This window comes from Gadus chalcogrammus, chromosome 3 (assembly GCF_026213295.1).
Source record: "Gadus chalcogrammus isolate NIFS_2021 chromosome 3, NIFS_Gcha_1.0, whole genome shotgun sequence".
Classification (NCBI taxonomy): domain Eukaryota; kingdom Metazoa; phylum Chordata; class Actinopteri; order Gadiformes; family Gadidae; genus Gadus; species Gadus chalcogrammus.
In genome coordinates this window covers 1952325-1968119 of record NC_079414.1, presented here as the reverse complement: position 1 = coordinate 1968119, position 15795 = coordinate 1952325, and the positions used below count along the sequence as shown (strand labels likewise).

Here is a 15795-nt window from a genome sequence, read left to right as displayed (position 1 = left end):
AGGACCCTCTTTATTCAACATCTACATGCTCCCACTAGGGCAAATCATGCAAAATAACAATATTGACCATCATTGCTATGCTGATGACACGCAAATCTATGTATCGCTATCACCAAATGACTATCGGCCCATAGATCTGCTGTGCCAGTGCATTGAGCAAGTGAAGGAATGGATGTGCCGAAATTTCCTTCAACTAAATGAGGACAAAACAGAGATAATTGTATTTGGTTCTAAAACGGAAAGGCTTAAAGTAACCCAACACCTTCACTCTCTGTCCCTGAAAACCTCAATCAAAGCCAGAAATCTAGGGGTTATCATGGATTCAGATTTACATTTTGACAGTCAAATCAGTTACAAAATCGGCATATTATCACCTCAAAAATGTAGCAAGACTTAGAGGGCCCATGTCCACCGAAGACTTACAAAAACTTGTACATGCCTTTATCACTAGTAAGCTTGATTACTGCAATGGTCTCCTTACAGGTCTCCCAAAACAAACTCTGAGGAAGCTTCAGCTTGTTCAGAATGCTGCTGCTAGAGTTCTAACAAAGACCAAAAAATTTGATCATATTACACCAATTCTGAAATCGTTACATTGGCTTCCTGTAAGTCAGAGAATTGATTTTAAAATCATGTTGCTTGCCTATAAATCCCTACATGGTTTAGGCCCAAAATATTTAACTGATATGCTTCCACTACATCAGCCTTTTAGACCACTAAGTAGCTCTGAGACCAATCTGTTAATTATCCCCAGAGTAAACACAAAACATGGGAAAGCAGGATTTAGTTGCTACGCAACAAATAGCTGGAATAAAATCCCAGAGGATTTAAGACTTGCCCCAACTCTGAGCACCTTTAAAACAAGACTGAAGACTTTTATGTTTGCTAAAGCTTTCTGCTAAATAACTTTGCCTTTATTTTCTATTTTAATACTAAAATGCCTTTTTAACTCTCTATTTTTTTTTGCTGTGTTTTTCTTTTACTTATTTTATTACCTATTATTTTATTTTATTGTATGACAATGTTTATATGTGAAGCACTTTGAGTCTGCCTTGTGTATGAAAAGTGCTATATAAATAAAGTTGCCTTGCCTTGCCTTGCCTACCAGCGTCTGTCTCGTACGTTGTGGAATGAGAGCTCGTGAAGGGACTATTGCACAAGCACGCAGGAGCCCTTGCTGCACGCCTGCGTGCTTGCGCAATAGCATACTGCCTGAGAAGGCAGTATCGCTGTCAATCTGTCCCTGGGAAAAGTAATGTGGTACCGAATTGAAAAAGGAACTACCGGTATGTTTTGTTACTATATTTTCAGTAGTTGCGCGTAACTTCACTTTTTACATGAAAAAGTAGTTAGGTTACTGTATTAACGCATTACTTACTTTGTTACGCGTTACACACAACATTGTCTACCGGTCACACCGGTCTCACGGTAACGTCAAAATCCATACCATAGCGCAAATTCCCACTGGTGTACTTTCTATTCCGTAGGCCTACACCCCTACTTCAAATCCAAAGGCAAGCTCAGTTGGCGCTGTGTGCTTCAAGATTCTGAAGCCAGTGCTGAGATTCCGATTGTCCCAGAGAAATGTGAATTATAACAATTATGCAATAAGGTTTCATATTAAGGACAGCCTTCCCCGCACCCCCCCCCCCCACACACACCTAAAAAACTCTCAGATTCTACGCGATTCAAGTGGATGACCCAATTGACCCAATTGACCAAGAAAATTGTCGCCGAAAAGCGACAAGTTTGCAGGTGTGAGTGGTGGAGCTGGAGGTGTTAGTGCTAGAGGTGTAGTGGTTGTGGTGGAGCTGGAGGTGTTAGTGCTAGAGGTGTAGTGGTAGTGGGGGAGTTGGAGGTGTAGTGGTTGTGGTGGTGGTGTAATGGAGGTTGTTTGGTGGAGGTGTAGTGGTGGGGGGATAATTATATGCCTAAGTTTTTACTGATACTTACAGGTGTGTGCATGTGTGAGGTAGTGTGTGTATGGAGTGGTGTGTGTGTGTGTGTGTGTGTGTGTGTGTGTGTGTGTGTGTGTGTGTTTGTGTGTGTGTGTGTGTGTGTGAAGTGGTGTGTGTGTGTCTGTTTGTTTGCGTGTGCGAAGGGCCTGTGTGCGCGTCATTATCTTTTAATTATGGCTTTTAGAACATCTCTAAGAGACTGCGTGGGAGAAACAGAATACTTCAGTGTGTGCCTTCACGTGTGTGTCCATTTCCCGGTAAGGATGTGTACGTGTGTGTGTGTGTGTGCGTGGAACCCTGCGCATGGGCCGTGTGTGTTCATCTTTACACTGCCTTCAAGTGTTTGCCCTGCCTGAACTGTGCGCGTGTTGCAGGGTTTAAATGAAGACGCAGGGAGGAGCTGCTTCAGTTCACCACACACGTGAAGCAGGCTGGATTCAAACAGGCTCCTTGTGTTTAATCAACAGTTACGGACCTGATGAACAAGCCCTTATATCCACGCTAAAGGGCGAGAGTGCTCTGCCTCGGAACGTCCTCCCGTCAAAAGGAAATGGCCAGGGCTGATGACATGGTAATGATGAATGTGTCTCTCCATGCACACACCACATCCGACAGCCTCAGAAGGGTGCCGCTGAACACCTTGACTCGGTTTCGTAGAACAAAGCCTTCTTCAGTGAATGGTGCGAGCAGCACTACCTGGAGAGGCCAGCGAGATGGTCCTCCTGAAGCGTGACCTCACGTCCACGGGCCGATGGACAGCTGTGCGGACACAGGTCACGACGGTGTGGAATGGTAGTGTGTTTCCGTTTGCACAAGCCATAATAAAATGTGCCCCCTCCCCCCCAGCTTCTCAGGCATCTCCAGGAATCGTCTATCAGAATAGGAGGTAGGAGTGAACCTGAAGAGATCCACTGGCCTCACACAGCACTGCTCTCCTTTCTGGTGGGAGCCATCCATGCGAGGGGGGGTTGATCAATTCATGGAATTTCCCACAGAATATGGGTGTTTGGCAGAACGGTATTTATTCTTATTCCACGTTGGGCTCTGTCTCTTGCCCCTGCACAGTTTGCGTCAGCTATTTTGCGTTTATTTGAAAGCCTTTGAAGCCTAAGTCACCTTAGCAATGAGTGATTGGTTAAATGCCTGCAGTGAATAAAGAGAGAAAGAGAAACTTACTCCTTCTCTTGCCCACATCTCCTTTGGAGGTAGCCGCCTCGTTCAACAGCACCATCCCCATGGTGATGGCTGCATCTGGGATACAGTTGTCAAGGGAACAACACATGCTGGACTTGCAGGCTGTCTCGTGGAGACCAGCTGTTACTGCAGGCGCACACATACACACACACACACACACACACATGCACGCACGCACACACACACACTTACAAAAGGTAGAGGTAGCTAGTTCCATGGCCTGATGTAAAGCTCAATCAGGTCTTTATTACCGGAGCCAATGAGTGGGGGAGGAATGGATGTGATTCTATGCTGACTTGACCACGTGATCCGGTGGAGTTCCACTAGAACTGACCCCAGATAAGCAGCTTCACATGCTACTTACCCCTCCTTCCCCTGACGGGTAGCTGGAAGGTTTGTGAACAACTAGTTGACCAGTAAAAGAAAAGAGGCCAAACATTCTCTAAAAGCGCGACAGGTTTGTAACTGTGGCTGGTCTCTTCACCGTTGATATTGCTCTAAGCTTCGTTTATCGTGAATTTTTATTGAATACCTAATTAAAACAAGATATCTAGAAGAAGTAATTAAAAGATAAAATCACAAAGACTTGACCTTAGTGAAGTTGTTCGCTGTTCGCTGTTTGCCGCATTTAACGCTACTTTATGATCATTAAAACAAGGTTCAAATATGAAAGGCCTCTCTGGCAGCGACCAGACACGACAGCGACGGACAGGGGTGTTTGCACATTGATGATTTTGCGTTTGTGTTCACCTGCATCCGTCAGTGTGTTTGTGTAACGCCTCATTTTCACGTGTGTCAGCCTGTGTTGATGTCTGCACTTGCAAATGTACATAAGCAGGTGATGTGTGTGTGTGTGTGTGTGTGTGTGTGTGTGTGTGTGTGTGTGTGTGTGTGTGTGTGTGTGTGTGTGTGTGTGTTTATACACGTATGAGGAACATTTTACAATTCCAATGCTTTTGAAGCGAAGCAGAATGAGCCTGCTGGGATATTGTTATTGTATTAAATGTAAATCAAATCATACCCAGCACTTCAGACAGACATTTGCAAATGGTTTGAATTGAACATGAAATTAGTTCTCAGTGAAAACTATCTGTTGGACAATAAACAATGGTTAAGTGATTTGGGTCAATTGACACATATTACATGCACAATCACACACACACTGACACACACACACAGAAGGATACTCAGCAACAGAATGATGTGGGACTCAGCCACAAACTGGGCCTGACTGCTGCCGTGGATGTAACTCTGAAAGAGAGAGAGAGAGATTTATTAAGAAAATGTTGGTCTACATTCAATCCAAACACAAAGGCTGACCGCAGCATTAGCATAGGAATGTGAATTGACACTTTTCGCAAAAACAGGAAGGAAGTCATCCTTACATGACGGCAGGAAGCATCAGGTAAACAGAGTGGCTCCTCTAAATACTATCTCCGTTCTGCAGAAGACACGTACCAATTCTGTCTGTGTGCTACCCTCAATGGGCTCCTGTGTGTGTTTGTGTGCCTGTCTGTGCACGTGCATGTGTGTGTGTTGTGAGTCAGAGAGAAGGCACATGTGTGGGCAGGCACGGTGGATCGAGTTTCATTGAGTGGGCAGCAGGTCATCCTAACCCTAGAGCATAACCCCACACACACACAAACTCAACACAACCAAGCATGCGTGTTCAAATTCAACATACTCTACCGCGTGCATATTCTGTCTCTATTCTATCTGTTCTCGTGAACTAGCATTGAAATACAAATATTTGCATATTGTTTTAGGGCTGAAGGTAAAGGCCGGAGAGAGCTGAGGATAAAGGCCGGAGAGAGCTGAGGATAAAGGCCGGAGAGCGGAGGATAAAGGCCGGAGAGAGCTGAGGATAAAGGCCGGAGAGCTGAGGATAAAGGCCGGAGAGAGCTGAGGATAAAGGCCGGAGAGCGGAGGATAAAGGTCGGAGAGCGGAGGATAAAGGTCGGAGAGCGGGAGCATAAATGCTGGAGAGCAGGAGGATAAAGGCCGGAGAGAGCTGAGTAAAAGGCCGGAGAGAGCTGAGGATAAAGACCGGAGAGCGGAGAATAAAGCCCGGGAGGGGTAATAAAGGCTGGAGAGCGGAGAATAAAGCCCGGGAGGGGTAATAAAGGCTGGAGAGCGGAGGATAAAGGCCGGAGAGGGTGAATAAAGGCCGGAGAGCGGAGGATAAAGGCCGGAGACGGAGGATAAAGGCAGGAGAGAGTGGAGGATAAAGGCCGGAGAGCGGATGATAAAGGCCGGAGAGCAGAGTATAAAGGCTGGAGAGCGGGAGCATAAAGGCCGGAGAGAGCTGAGCATAAAGGCCGGAGAGAGCTGAGCATAAAGGCCGGAGAGAGCTGAGCATAAAGGCCGGAGAGCAGGAGGATAAAGGCCATAGAGAGCTGAGGATAAAGGCCGGAGAGCAGAGGATAAAGGCCGGAGAGCGGGATGGTAAAGGCCGGAGAGCGGGAGGATAAAGACCGAAGAAGGCTTAGGATAAAGACCGGAGATGGGAGGTTGTTGTGTTGTTATGTTGCTCTTGAGCATGTGTTGTTGTCGTAGTGATGCAGACCCTCAGGCCTCAGACTACATGGACACCCCTGGCGTCTCTCCTGCTGGCTCTCTTTGCTATTCCGAGGCGGGCTCACGGCGGTGTGAGGCGCCTGGCAGGAGGCTGTCTGGGCCTCTGACAGACACACACTGGCGGAGCGTCAATATTTAATTGCGGGGGTGAAACTATGGATATGAATGCTGTCAGGCGGCGTTGCGTTCCTCCGCCTTCAGAGGCAGGCGGCTTGTGCTTGAGGGTTGCGACGCACGTAATGATTTAGCCGTCTGCTGCAGGCTCCAACACGTCAGGACTGATGTGCACCAACGTGTATGAATGCAGACAGAGGCGCGCACGCACAGGCACACGCACACGCACACGCAGACAAACACCTTTAACATACAACAGACCACTAGCATGAAGAATCCCTGGTTCCAGGGCTGACCACTTGAAATGAATCTGATTGACATGAGAGGGACTCCGTTCATAAGTGCACTATGATGCACACATTTGGCATTCACCCACTAAGTGACTGAGAGTGTTCTGCTCCTCATGTGATCGTTGGTTTGGCGCCCCGTCTGGTTTGTTGAATTATGTGATGGCGTTTTCCAGCCAGGAAGGAGAGTTCAGTAGTGCTAAAGTTTGTAGGCACACGTTATTTCAATATCCTAGTATGTTGTGTAGCAATGATGTAGTTTAGGTACTGTGTGCTGTGGAGCAGCCCAGCCCGTGAAGCATGCGGTTTAGATTTCTGTATTTACTCTAGGAATAGATATATATTTGAGTGTAACTATTACTATGTAGCTTGGTAGTATTTGTATATCCTTAATCTATTTCTAATATTTCTAAGTTTCTTAGAGATGTACAATGTGTATTGACTTGACATATTTAGATTTGATTCTGTATTCTTTATTTGTCTGAATAAACTTGGATCTCAGAAGGCTGTTTCCTGACTAGTGTCTGGGCCTGGATGTGTGAATGTGGTGAGATACAACTGAAGGATGACCTGAAGGAGGAAAGTAGAGAGAGAGAGAGAAAGGGACCAACATTCAATGTTTTATGAATAATTATCTTTGCATTTCCCCGCCTGACGCCACTGAGATGCCATCACTGTGTGTGGGAGATTGACAGGCGAGAAGAGATGCATTGATGAGTCAGAAATGAGAGGAACATCTGAAATCACATGGCCTGGTTCCTAGACCAGCGCCTGCTGAGGCAGAACAGACCTTCTACCAGTGCTTCTCGCGGAGACGACAGGGGCCACAGAAGGCCCCCACATGAACTCTTGATCCTACCGCACCTTAACAAGCACTTTACAAAACGCTCATGGAAACACATGGAAAGACCTTTCTGTGTAGCAAACAACTCTTAATAACCAAGGGATAACCCCCTTCTTCGCATGTAAAGAGATGTAATTTGACTGGTTACATATGTTAAACACCACATATGTTTAATACTCAGTTCACAGATCTGGTTCCTCACTGGATGTCCAAAGTATATGTGAATTTGTCAATAATTGCATGTTTGTGCGTGTGAATGGATGGCTTGTTCAAGTTCAAGTGTTCAAGTTCAAGTGTACTTTATTGTCAAAAAATCTATGTAACAGGGTTAGCACAGAAGTTTGAAATTGCGTTTGGCCAGACTCCAATGTGTAGTTAAAAAAAACATTTAAATAAGACATTGACAATAAACTCTCACACACACACACACACACACACACACACACACACACACACACACACACACACACACACACACACACACACACACACACACACACACACACACACACACACACACACACACACACACAGCAGCAGAAGTACAATCAGTGGTCACAAGGTGCAACAGTAAGTAAGTGCAACAGTAAGTGCCAGTGACATGGTGAAGTTCATGTGGTTTTCTTCAGTGTGTTGATGAGTCTGATGGCTTGTGGAAAGAAGCTGTTACTCAGTCTGCTTGTGCGGGACCGCAGGCTGCGGTACCGCTTCCCTGATGGTAGAAGGGAGAACAGACTGTGTGCTGGATGAGTTGTGTCTTTGATGATGTTCATTGCCCGCTTGGAACAGTGTGAAGTGTACAGTTTCTGAATGGCTGGTAGGGGTGACCTGATGATCTTTTCTGCTGTCCTCACCACCCTCTGCAGTGCCTTCTTGTCTGCAGCTAGACAGCTGCCATGCCAGACAGAGACGTTGCTGGTCAGGATGCTCTCAATAGCACCTCTGAAGAAGGTGGTGAGGGCAGAAGTGGGGAGGTCAGCTCTTCTCATCCTTCTCAGGAAGTAGAGTCGTGTCTGCGCCTTCTTGACCAGCGCGGTGGTGTTGGTAGTCCATGAGAGGTCATTCGTGATGTGCACTCCCAGGAACTTTGTGCTTTTCACAGACTCTACTGCACTGCCGTTGATGATGAGTGGGATGTGGTTGTTCCTTCCTGAAGTCTACAGTAATTTCTTTTGTTTTGTTGACGTTGAGAAGCAGATTGTTCCTCTCACACCAGTTGATGAGTAGCTGTACCTCCTCTCTGTATGCTGAGTCATCATTGTCTTTGATGAGGCCCACCACTGTTGTGTCATCTGCAAATTTGATGATGTGATTCGTTTCAAATTTGGCACAGCAGTCGTGGGTCATCAGCGTGAACAGCAGGGGGGATAGCACACATCCTTGCGGCACCCCCGTGTTTATGATGGTGGTCGCTGAGGAGTTGCTTCCGACTCTGACTGTCTGCGGTCTGTTAGTAAGAAAGTCCAGCAGCCAGTTGCACAGTGAAGTGCTGATGCCTATTTTTACTCAGCTTGTCCACCAGATGTTGGGGGATGACGGTGTTGAACGCAGAGCTGAAGTCTATGAACAGCATCCGCGCGTGACTGTTTTTATTCTCCAGATGAGCCAGGCTTTTTTGGGTGTTGTGGTGTTATTTTCTTCAAACCGGCTGAAGAAGGTGTTGAGTGAGTTGAGGAAGTCTGTGTTGTCCTCACACAGTGGGGGGGATGGTTTGTAGTCTATGACTGACTGGATGCCTTGCCACAGGCGTCTTGGGTCCTTTGTGTCAGTGAAGTATGAGTTTATTTTTTGTCCATATGCACGCTTGGCTGCTCTCACGCCCCGGTGCAAGTTGGCCCTGGCAGACTTGAGGGCCTCCTTGTCCCCAGACTTGAAAGCAATGTTGCGTGCCCTCAGGAGCTCACGTACCTCCCTGGTGAACCAGGGTTTTTCGTTTGCTCTCACTGTAATGTCCTTGGTGACGGTTACATCTTCCATGCATTTTGTTATGTATCCAGTAACAGAGTCTGTGTATTCGGTGAGGTTGACGTCCTGGTTGGTGGTGGCCGCCTCCCTGAAAACCGACCAGTCTGTGCATTCAAAACAGTCCTGTGGAGCTGCTGTGGAGCCCTCTGGCCAGGCCCTGATCTGTCTCACAGTTGGCTTGCTTCTCGTCAACAGAGGTCTGTAGGCTGGGATTAGCATAACAGAGAGATGGTCTGATGAACCCAGGTGGGGGTGGGGAACAGCTCTGAAGGCCTGTCTGATAGTTGATGTAGACCTGGTCAAGTGTGTTCTCTCCCCTTGTTGCAAAGTTCACACACTTGTGATAGTGTGGCATTACTGTTTTCAATTTGGCCTGATTAAAATCGCCAGCGATTACGCAGACCGAGTCCGGGTGTGTGTTTTGTAGTGTACTCACAGACTTGTACAGAATGGAGAGTGCCTCCTTTGTGTTGGCGCTGGGGGGAAGGTAAACAGCTGTGATGTTGACAGTATTGAATTCACGCGGCAGGTAGGCTTGTGTGTGTGTGTGTGTGTGTGTACCTTGTATGTGTGTGTGTGTGACGCTTGTGTGTGCGTGTGTGTGTCTGTGTGTGGCTTGTGTGTGTGTGTGTGTGTTTGTTTGTGGCTTGGTTTTGAGTAAGAGCAGCTTACTTGTGTTAATAGAACACTGAACATTGTTGTGTCTGTATGTATGTGTGTGCAGGTATCCGATGTGAACTGTGCTTCTCTATAAACACAGTGTTTAGTGTGTTTTCTAACGGCCCTTTGAAATCAGCGCTCCTCTTTGACTGACACATTGACAATTTAGCTATGGCAGAGAGTCTAAAAATGTGTTCACCCGGAATTAGTTAAACTTCAATATAAAGCATTGAAGAGGAATAGCATGAGATGCGTGTGATTCTAAGGAAGCCCTCCGCCCTGGTGGTCCCCATATCTACTCTGGATGCAGGAAGCAGCAAGTAGGTTGCCTAATATTCCAGTAGTATTTATTATTTCAAAGCCAGCTTTACGGTATTTTCAACTAAGCTGTTAGTGTATGTGTGTGATGTGTGTGTGTGTGTGTTAGTTTTGAATACATTGACATTTAAAGGTCTTGTTTACATTAGTTGAAATCCTATTGCTTCAAGCAGCCAATTTGTCAGACTTTCAAACGAATCAAGGCAGCTCCGAACATGTGCATATATTGGCCTGCCAGGCACATAAGGACTTGAGTACACACACACACACACACACACACACACACACACACACACACACACTCTCCCTTGCTTGATGCCTCTCGGGGGCCATCAGTGGCGGCGGGCCGTGCTAATAGCTAGCAGCCAGATAACCTTTACAAATAGCTCCACAGCGCTGCCGGCCCGGTCGCAGGGCGCGTGTCTGCCTCCTGTAAACACCGGCTCACATGGTTTGTGTCTTTGTTAAATTGTGCAGCAGTTTGTGTGTACATATGTGTATATGCGTGTATATTGCGTGTGTGCATGTTTGCGTTAGGGTGTGCATGTGTGTATGTTTGCAAGTGTGTGTGTGTGTGTGTGTGTTTATGATCATTTGTTTTTTTTGTTTCCGTAAAAGGTCACAAGCCAATGAGACAGAAAGAGAGAGAACTTGAGAAAGTGAAAAAAAAGGGAAGGAGACAGAAAGAGAGAAAGATAAGGGTACCCACTTCACAGGAAAAGGCAGTGTGTGTGTTTGTGTGTGTCACCAGATGAATATTATTAATATTATGAGTGACATATATGCATGTTGTTTGTGGATTTTCTTGCAACCTCTAGAAGACTAAGAAGATAATGACATGTTGAAGGAGGCACTGCAAGGATGGATCCAGGTGGAGCTCTGGCCTCAGCCCTCTCAGAGTGGTTCAGGGATGACACTCACACACTCACACCCCATCTCTAAATGGATTCATCTCGGGCGTTTTATCCAGCCGTTTGTATTCATGTTCCTGGTTTCATCATAACGCTGTAAAACATGCATCCAGTCATGTGAGCACGTCCCTCCAGGTCCTCTCTGACCTCTTCACCTTTACACACTCCTTCACCGCCACCCTACACAGAGCTGGTGGGGGCAGAGTGTGAGAGCAAATGACGGTGGGTGTGAACAAGCGTGATGGCGTACGAGTGTTTGTTGGTGCGTTTGGAGCTGTAAACATGAATTATGGAATAAACACTGGCTTGTATGCAAAAAAAATTGCTGTCATACATATTTACACGTACATTCATATAGGGCGACAAAAGGGGCGAAGACAATCATGTGTTTGTTTGCATGGTGGCACAGGACATTGATCACAATGGGCCTCAAACAACCCTCATCGAGGTGTTTTTTATCACTTGCTTGAACACGATGCAATTATTAAGCTGCATGTGTTACAGATTCATAATGAGATTGAATGTCAATCCAAATTGGACCCATTTCTTCTATCCCTTATTGGTCCGTTTTTTTTAAGGATATTACTGCAATCCATTTTTGAGTGTGCATTTTTTTAAATGGGTGTTCTTTAATGGAAATATACAGTTGAGGAATTAACAATTACTTTTTGGCTCCGTCTCTAGTTTTTGTGTGTGAGCGAGCAGAATATTCGCTACAGTTTGTGTCTGCTTGGAGAGAGAGAAAGAAAAAATACATAATCTGCATGGTCTCTGAATGATTGATGTACACAATGTCGCTGGGACTTGGGCTCTCGGGGTCCTGGTCTGCAAACTGGGCTACAGGGGCTTGGGGGGTCTTGTCTCTCCACTCTGTGTTGGGTGGAGGAAGAATAGAGAATGGGAGAAACACGAAAAGCGAGAGAACTTTCTAAGCAAAGAACATCATCGTGTGTTTTCTCCTAGAAAAAATAATTTTATCTTTTGTATCATTTGTCAATCTTTCTGTCATTTATATAGCCGTGGAAGCAGACACACAATTCAAAAATAAATAGAGCAATGGGCTAACAGCATCCTTGCTTCTGCAACACTTGTATTGTCATGATCACAAACTTAATCTTAGTGGAATCAAATCGAATATAGTGTGTCAGTTTCTGAAGCCAGGCGGACACCTGAGGAGGAGCTGGCGTGGTGTGTATACATGCCTTTGGTACTCATTCCTCTCATTGATTCGCTTGTTGTGTGTTTGCATTCTCACCACAAACACACAAGAACTAACGGATTCAAAAGCTCACGGAAAGCTGGGAGCCAATGCCACATGCTGTTGTGGTGGCAGGTGAATCTTTGGTTGTTCTGTGTATCGCCAAAGTTGAATGTTCTGTTTGTATGTCATTTTAAGAATGCTTTATGTGCGCTTCGACATATTGTTTGTTTGCATGTAGAAAGAAAGTGGGTTTGATATAAAGTGCAGACATAGATTAGTATTTGTGTGTGTATGCGTGTGTGGACGGAGATAGTGTGTGTGTGTCCATAGGGGATGACTGGACTGCACGAAGCAGCCAGTGTTGCTGACCTTTTCCCCATGGCCATGATAAGAGAGGGCGTTAAAGCAGAGGAAGAAAAACACAAGCATTATTCATCACTGTTTATGTGTGTGTGTGTGTGTGTGTGTGTGTGTGTGTGTGTGTGTGTGCTTTTTCCTGAAGCTAGATTATGTATAGACCTGGCCACTCCTGCAGCACTCAAAGAGTAATTTCAGCCTATTCAGCCAATTCAACACTGTTCTACATGAGGAAGCTGGTCCTAAAAGTATCTCTGTGACCCCACCTCCAGTCACAATGCCACCACTGACACATACAACTACAGACATAGACACCACTGACTTACACACACACACCACTGACACACACAATACTGACACACAAACTACTGAAGACACACACCTTACTGAAAAAACACTAAAAACACACAAACACACACTACTGACATACACAATAATGACACACGCTACTGACATACACACACTACTAACATGCACACGCACACACACACACACACACAACCACACACACACACACTGCTGACATACCCAGTACTGACATACACAATACTGACACACACACAGTCAGACACACTACTGACATAGACACTACCGACATACAAACTGCTGACACACACTACTGACATGCACAGTATTGACACACACACACAGTACGGACATGCAGTGGTAATCTCCCTTGCCTCTGGGTAAGGCGTTTTTTTTAGGACAGGTTTAGAGAATTGTGTTCCCATACAGACAAAGGCTGACCACCTGACTGTTTTCTCTATCTCTCTCTCCCTCCCTTGTTATTTCTGGATGGCGTCCCAGCCGCCTAGACAAATATACTCTCCCTACCACAAGCACTCTTATACTCCAGCTGTAACTCTGACACACACACACACACACACACACACACACACACACACACACACACACACACACACACACATACACACACACACATACACATACACATACACATACACACACACACACACACACACACACACACACGCACACGCACACGCGCACACACACACACACACACACACAGCCTTGACAGGGACCACGTGACAGCTGGCCCGCAGTGTATCAGCAGAGGTCTGTAGACCAAGTCTAGCACATCACCTATCAGACTCACACATGCACTAACATGCACACACACACAAATGTACAGCCTCCTGCTCCCTTTGCAGAGCCCTAGGACCAGCCAAGGGGAGCGAAGGGGCAGACGTACCACTTGTCCGTTCTGGGGGTTCTTGTGGGCGTAGGGTGGTCCTCTGATGTGGTTCCACATCTGTCCTGACGTCATGGCGAACACCACACACTGTGAAGGACACAGGGTCTTAGTTTCTCTCTGCTTTTCCATGAGCCAGCAGTGTGTGCGTGAAGCAAAACACATGCCTTGTTATGCAGTGACCTTGTTCCAGTCAGGTTGTGTGTGTGCTGTTGCGTGTGCCTGTGTTTGTGTGTATGTGTGTGAGATTATGCTGGTGTGTGTGCTTGTCTGTGCGTGTTTGATAGAGTGTGTGTGTGTGTTTGCATGTGTGCATGTCTGTCTCTCTGTGTGTGTGAGTGTGTGCGTGCGTGCGTGCGTGCGTGCGTGCGTGCGTGCGTGCGTGCGTGCGTGCGTGCGTGCGTGCGTGCGTGCGTGCGTGCGTGCGTGCGTGCGTGCGTGCGTGCGTGCGTGCGTGCGTGCGTGCGTGCGTGCGTGCGTGCGTGCGTGCGTGCGTGCGTGCGTGCGTGCGTGCGTGCGTGTATGTGTCTGTGTGCGTGTGCGTGCAACCCACCAGGGCGGCCATGGCCCAGCCGGGTCTTGTTGTAGATAAACTCCAGGTTGTTGCGGCGTAGGTACAGCAGACCCCCCACCAGGGACACCAGCAGAGCCAGAGCTATGGTGCCGGAGTAGTTAGGAGGACGGAACACACGGATCTGAAGGAGAGAGGGGGGGGGGGGAGGGGCAAAGAGCGGGGAGAGGGAGGGAGTGAGAGAGAGAATTAGAAAGAGCGGGAGAGAGGGAGGGGGTGAGAGAGAGATAGAGAATAGAAGATTGAGAGAGGAGAGAGAGAGAGAGAGAGAGAGAGAGAGAGAGAGAGAGAGAGAGAGAGAGAGGGGGGGGGGGGGGGGGGGGGGGGGGGGAGGGGGAGAGATATAGTCAGACAGAGAGTTAGCCGGAAACAAACTATTCCTTACACAGGTTTGTAGAAAACACAATTGTAAATCTGTTCAACAGAGAATAGAGGACGGGCCAGGAGGTTGAGTGTAGAGGTTGAGTAAGACAATAGGGAAGTACAGAGAGAGAGAAAAAGGACAGAGAGAGTCTTTTGACAAGAATGAAGGGCATATTTGACACAAAAGACAAGTATATCTGAAAGAGTCTCCCTGAATAAAACAAACCCTAAAGACTTTAATTCAATACTGTTCCGAGGAAGGCTACCAGCTTAGTGTTTTTGTGTAAGTTATTTTCAGGAAGATTAAGTAGCCCATCCAGGATCCTTTGTGTCCGGTCCACAGAGCAGGGGCCACAGACACAACTCCAGCACACTGCTGTGAGGAGGCTTTCAGCCCAAGCTGCATTAACAAAAAAACGTTCAGTTTGGCCCACGGAAAGTACAGAGGAACTTTTCGACACTTTTCTAATGAAACAACAAGGCCATTTGAATTCCTTCTGCATATGAATCAATGTTGAGCATTTTGCTCTCTAGAGGTTTAACAACCTTTGTTTACATTATTATGCTATATACAGAGAGTGTCAACTCTTGCTTTAGTTCAACATACATAATGGGAGTAAAAAGCCAGCTTGGATACCATGACAACCCAGCGACGCTCTGACTCTGCATTGCTGGAGAGCAGTGTGTGCCCGAGGGACCCCCGTCCTGCAGGAGGTGGTCTGCTGACACAGTGTTCAGCCACCTGGCCGAGCGGCAGGAGGGGGTCTGCTGACAAGATGTTCAGCCACCTGGCCGAGTGCTACAGGGCTCCTCAGAGTCACTGATCCGCCCTCAAGACACAAATAAGGGCTACAAAGGGAAAAGATGGTTTGAAGATAACCAACACAAATGGAGATTGGCCATGCACAATCAGCTGGGAGGGTGGGGCGAGAGAGAGAGAGAGAGAGAGAGAGAGAGAGAGAGAGAGAGAGAGAGAGAGAGAGGAGAGAGAGAGAGAGAGAGAGAGAGAGAGAGAGAGACAGAGAGAGAGACATCTACAACAATTTGGGCCAAATTAATGCCATCCATCCCTCCTATGTAGCCTAATGCTGGACATAAAAGGCCCAACAAAGTGATGGATGTGGCGGAGATTAGCGGCCGCTAGCCCTACTCCTGCTCCATCATCCATCCTCATTGCCATTTCTAGAATGCCCAAGCCCAGTGCTACGTGGCGCCACATGAAGACGAATCCCCCCAAGCTGAGCCATTCCAGCCACTTT

The 15795-nt window shown here is 47.0% G+C and overlaps 1 protein-coding gene across 1 annotated transcript in view; it reads right to left on the bottom strand.

Annotated features, from left to right (window-relative positions):
* Positions 1-15795, bottom strand: part of LOC130377544 (tumor suppressor candidate 3-like) — a 150844-nt gene that overhangs the window by 12496 nt on the left and 122553 nt on the right. The window contains 5 exon segments of the mRNA XM_056584704.1: positions 3135-3209; positions 4340-4403; positions 13603-13692; positions 14156-14176; positions 14178-14297. Of these exon segments, the coding sequence (XP_056440679.1) occupies positions 3135-3209; positions 4340-4403; positions 13603-13692; positions 14156-14176; positions 14178-14297 (370 nt within the window).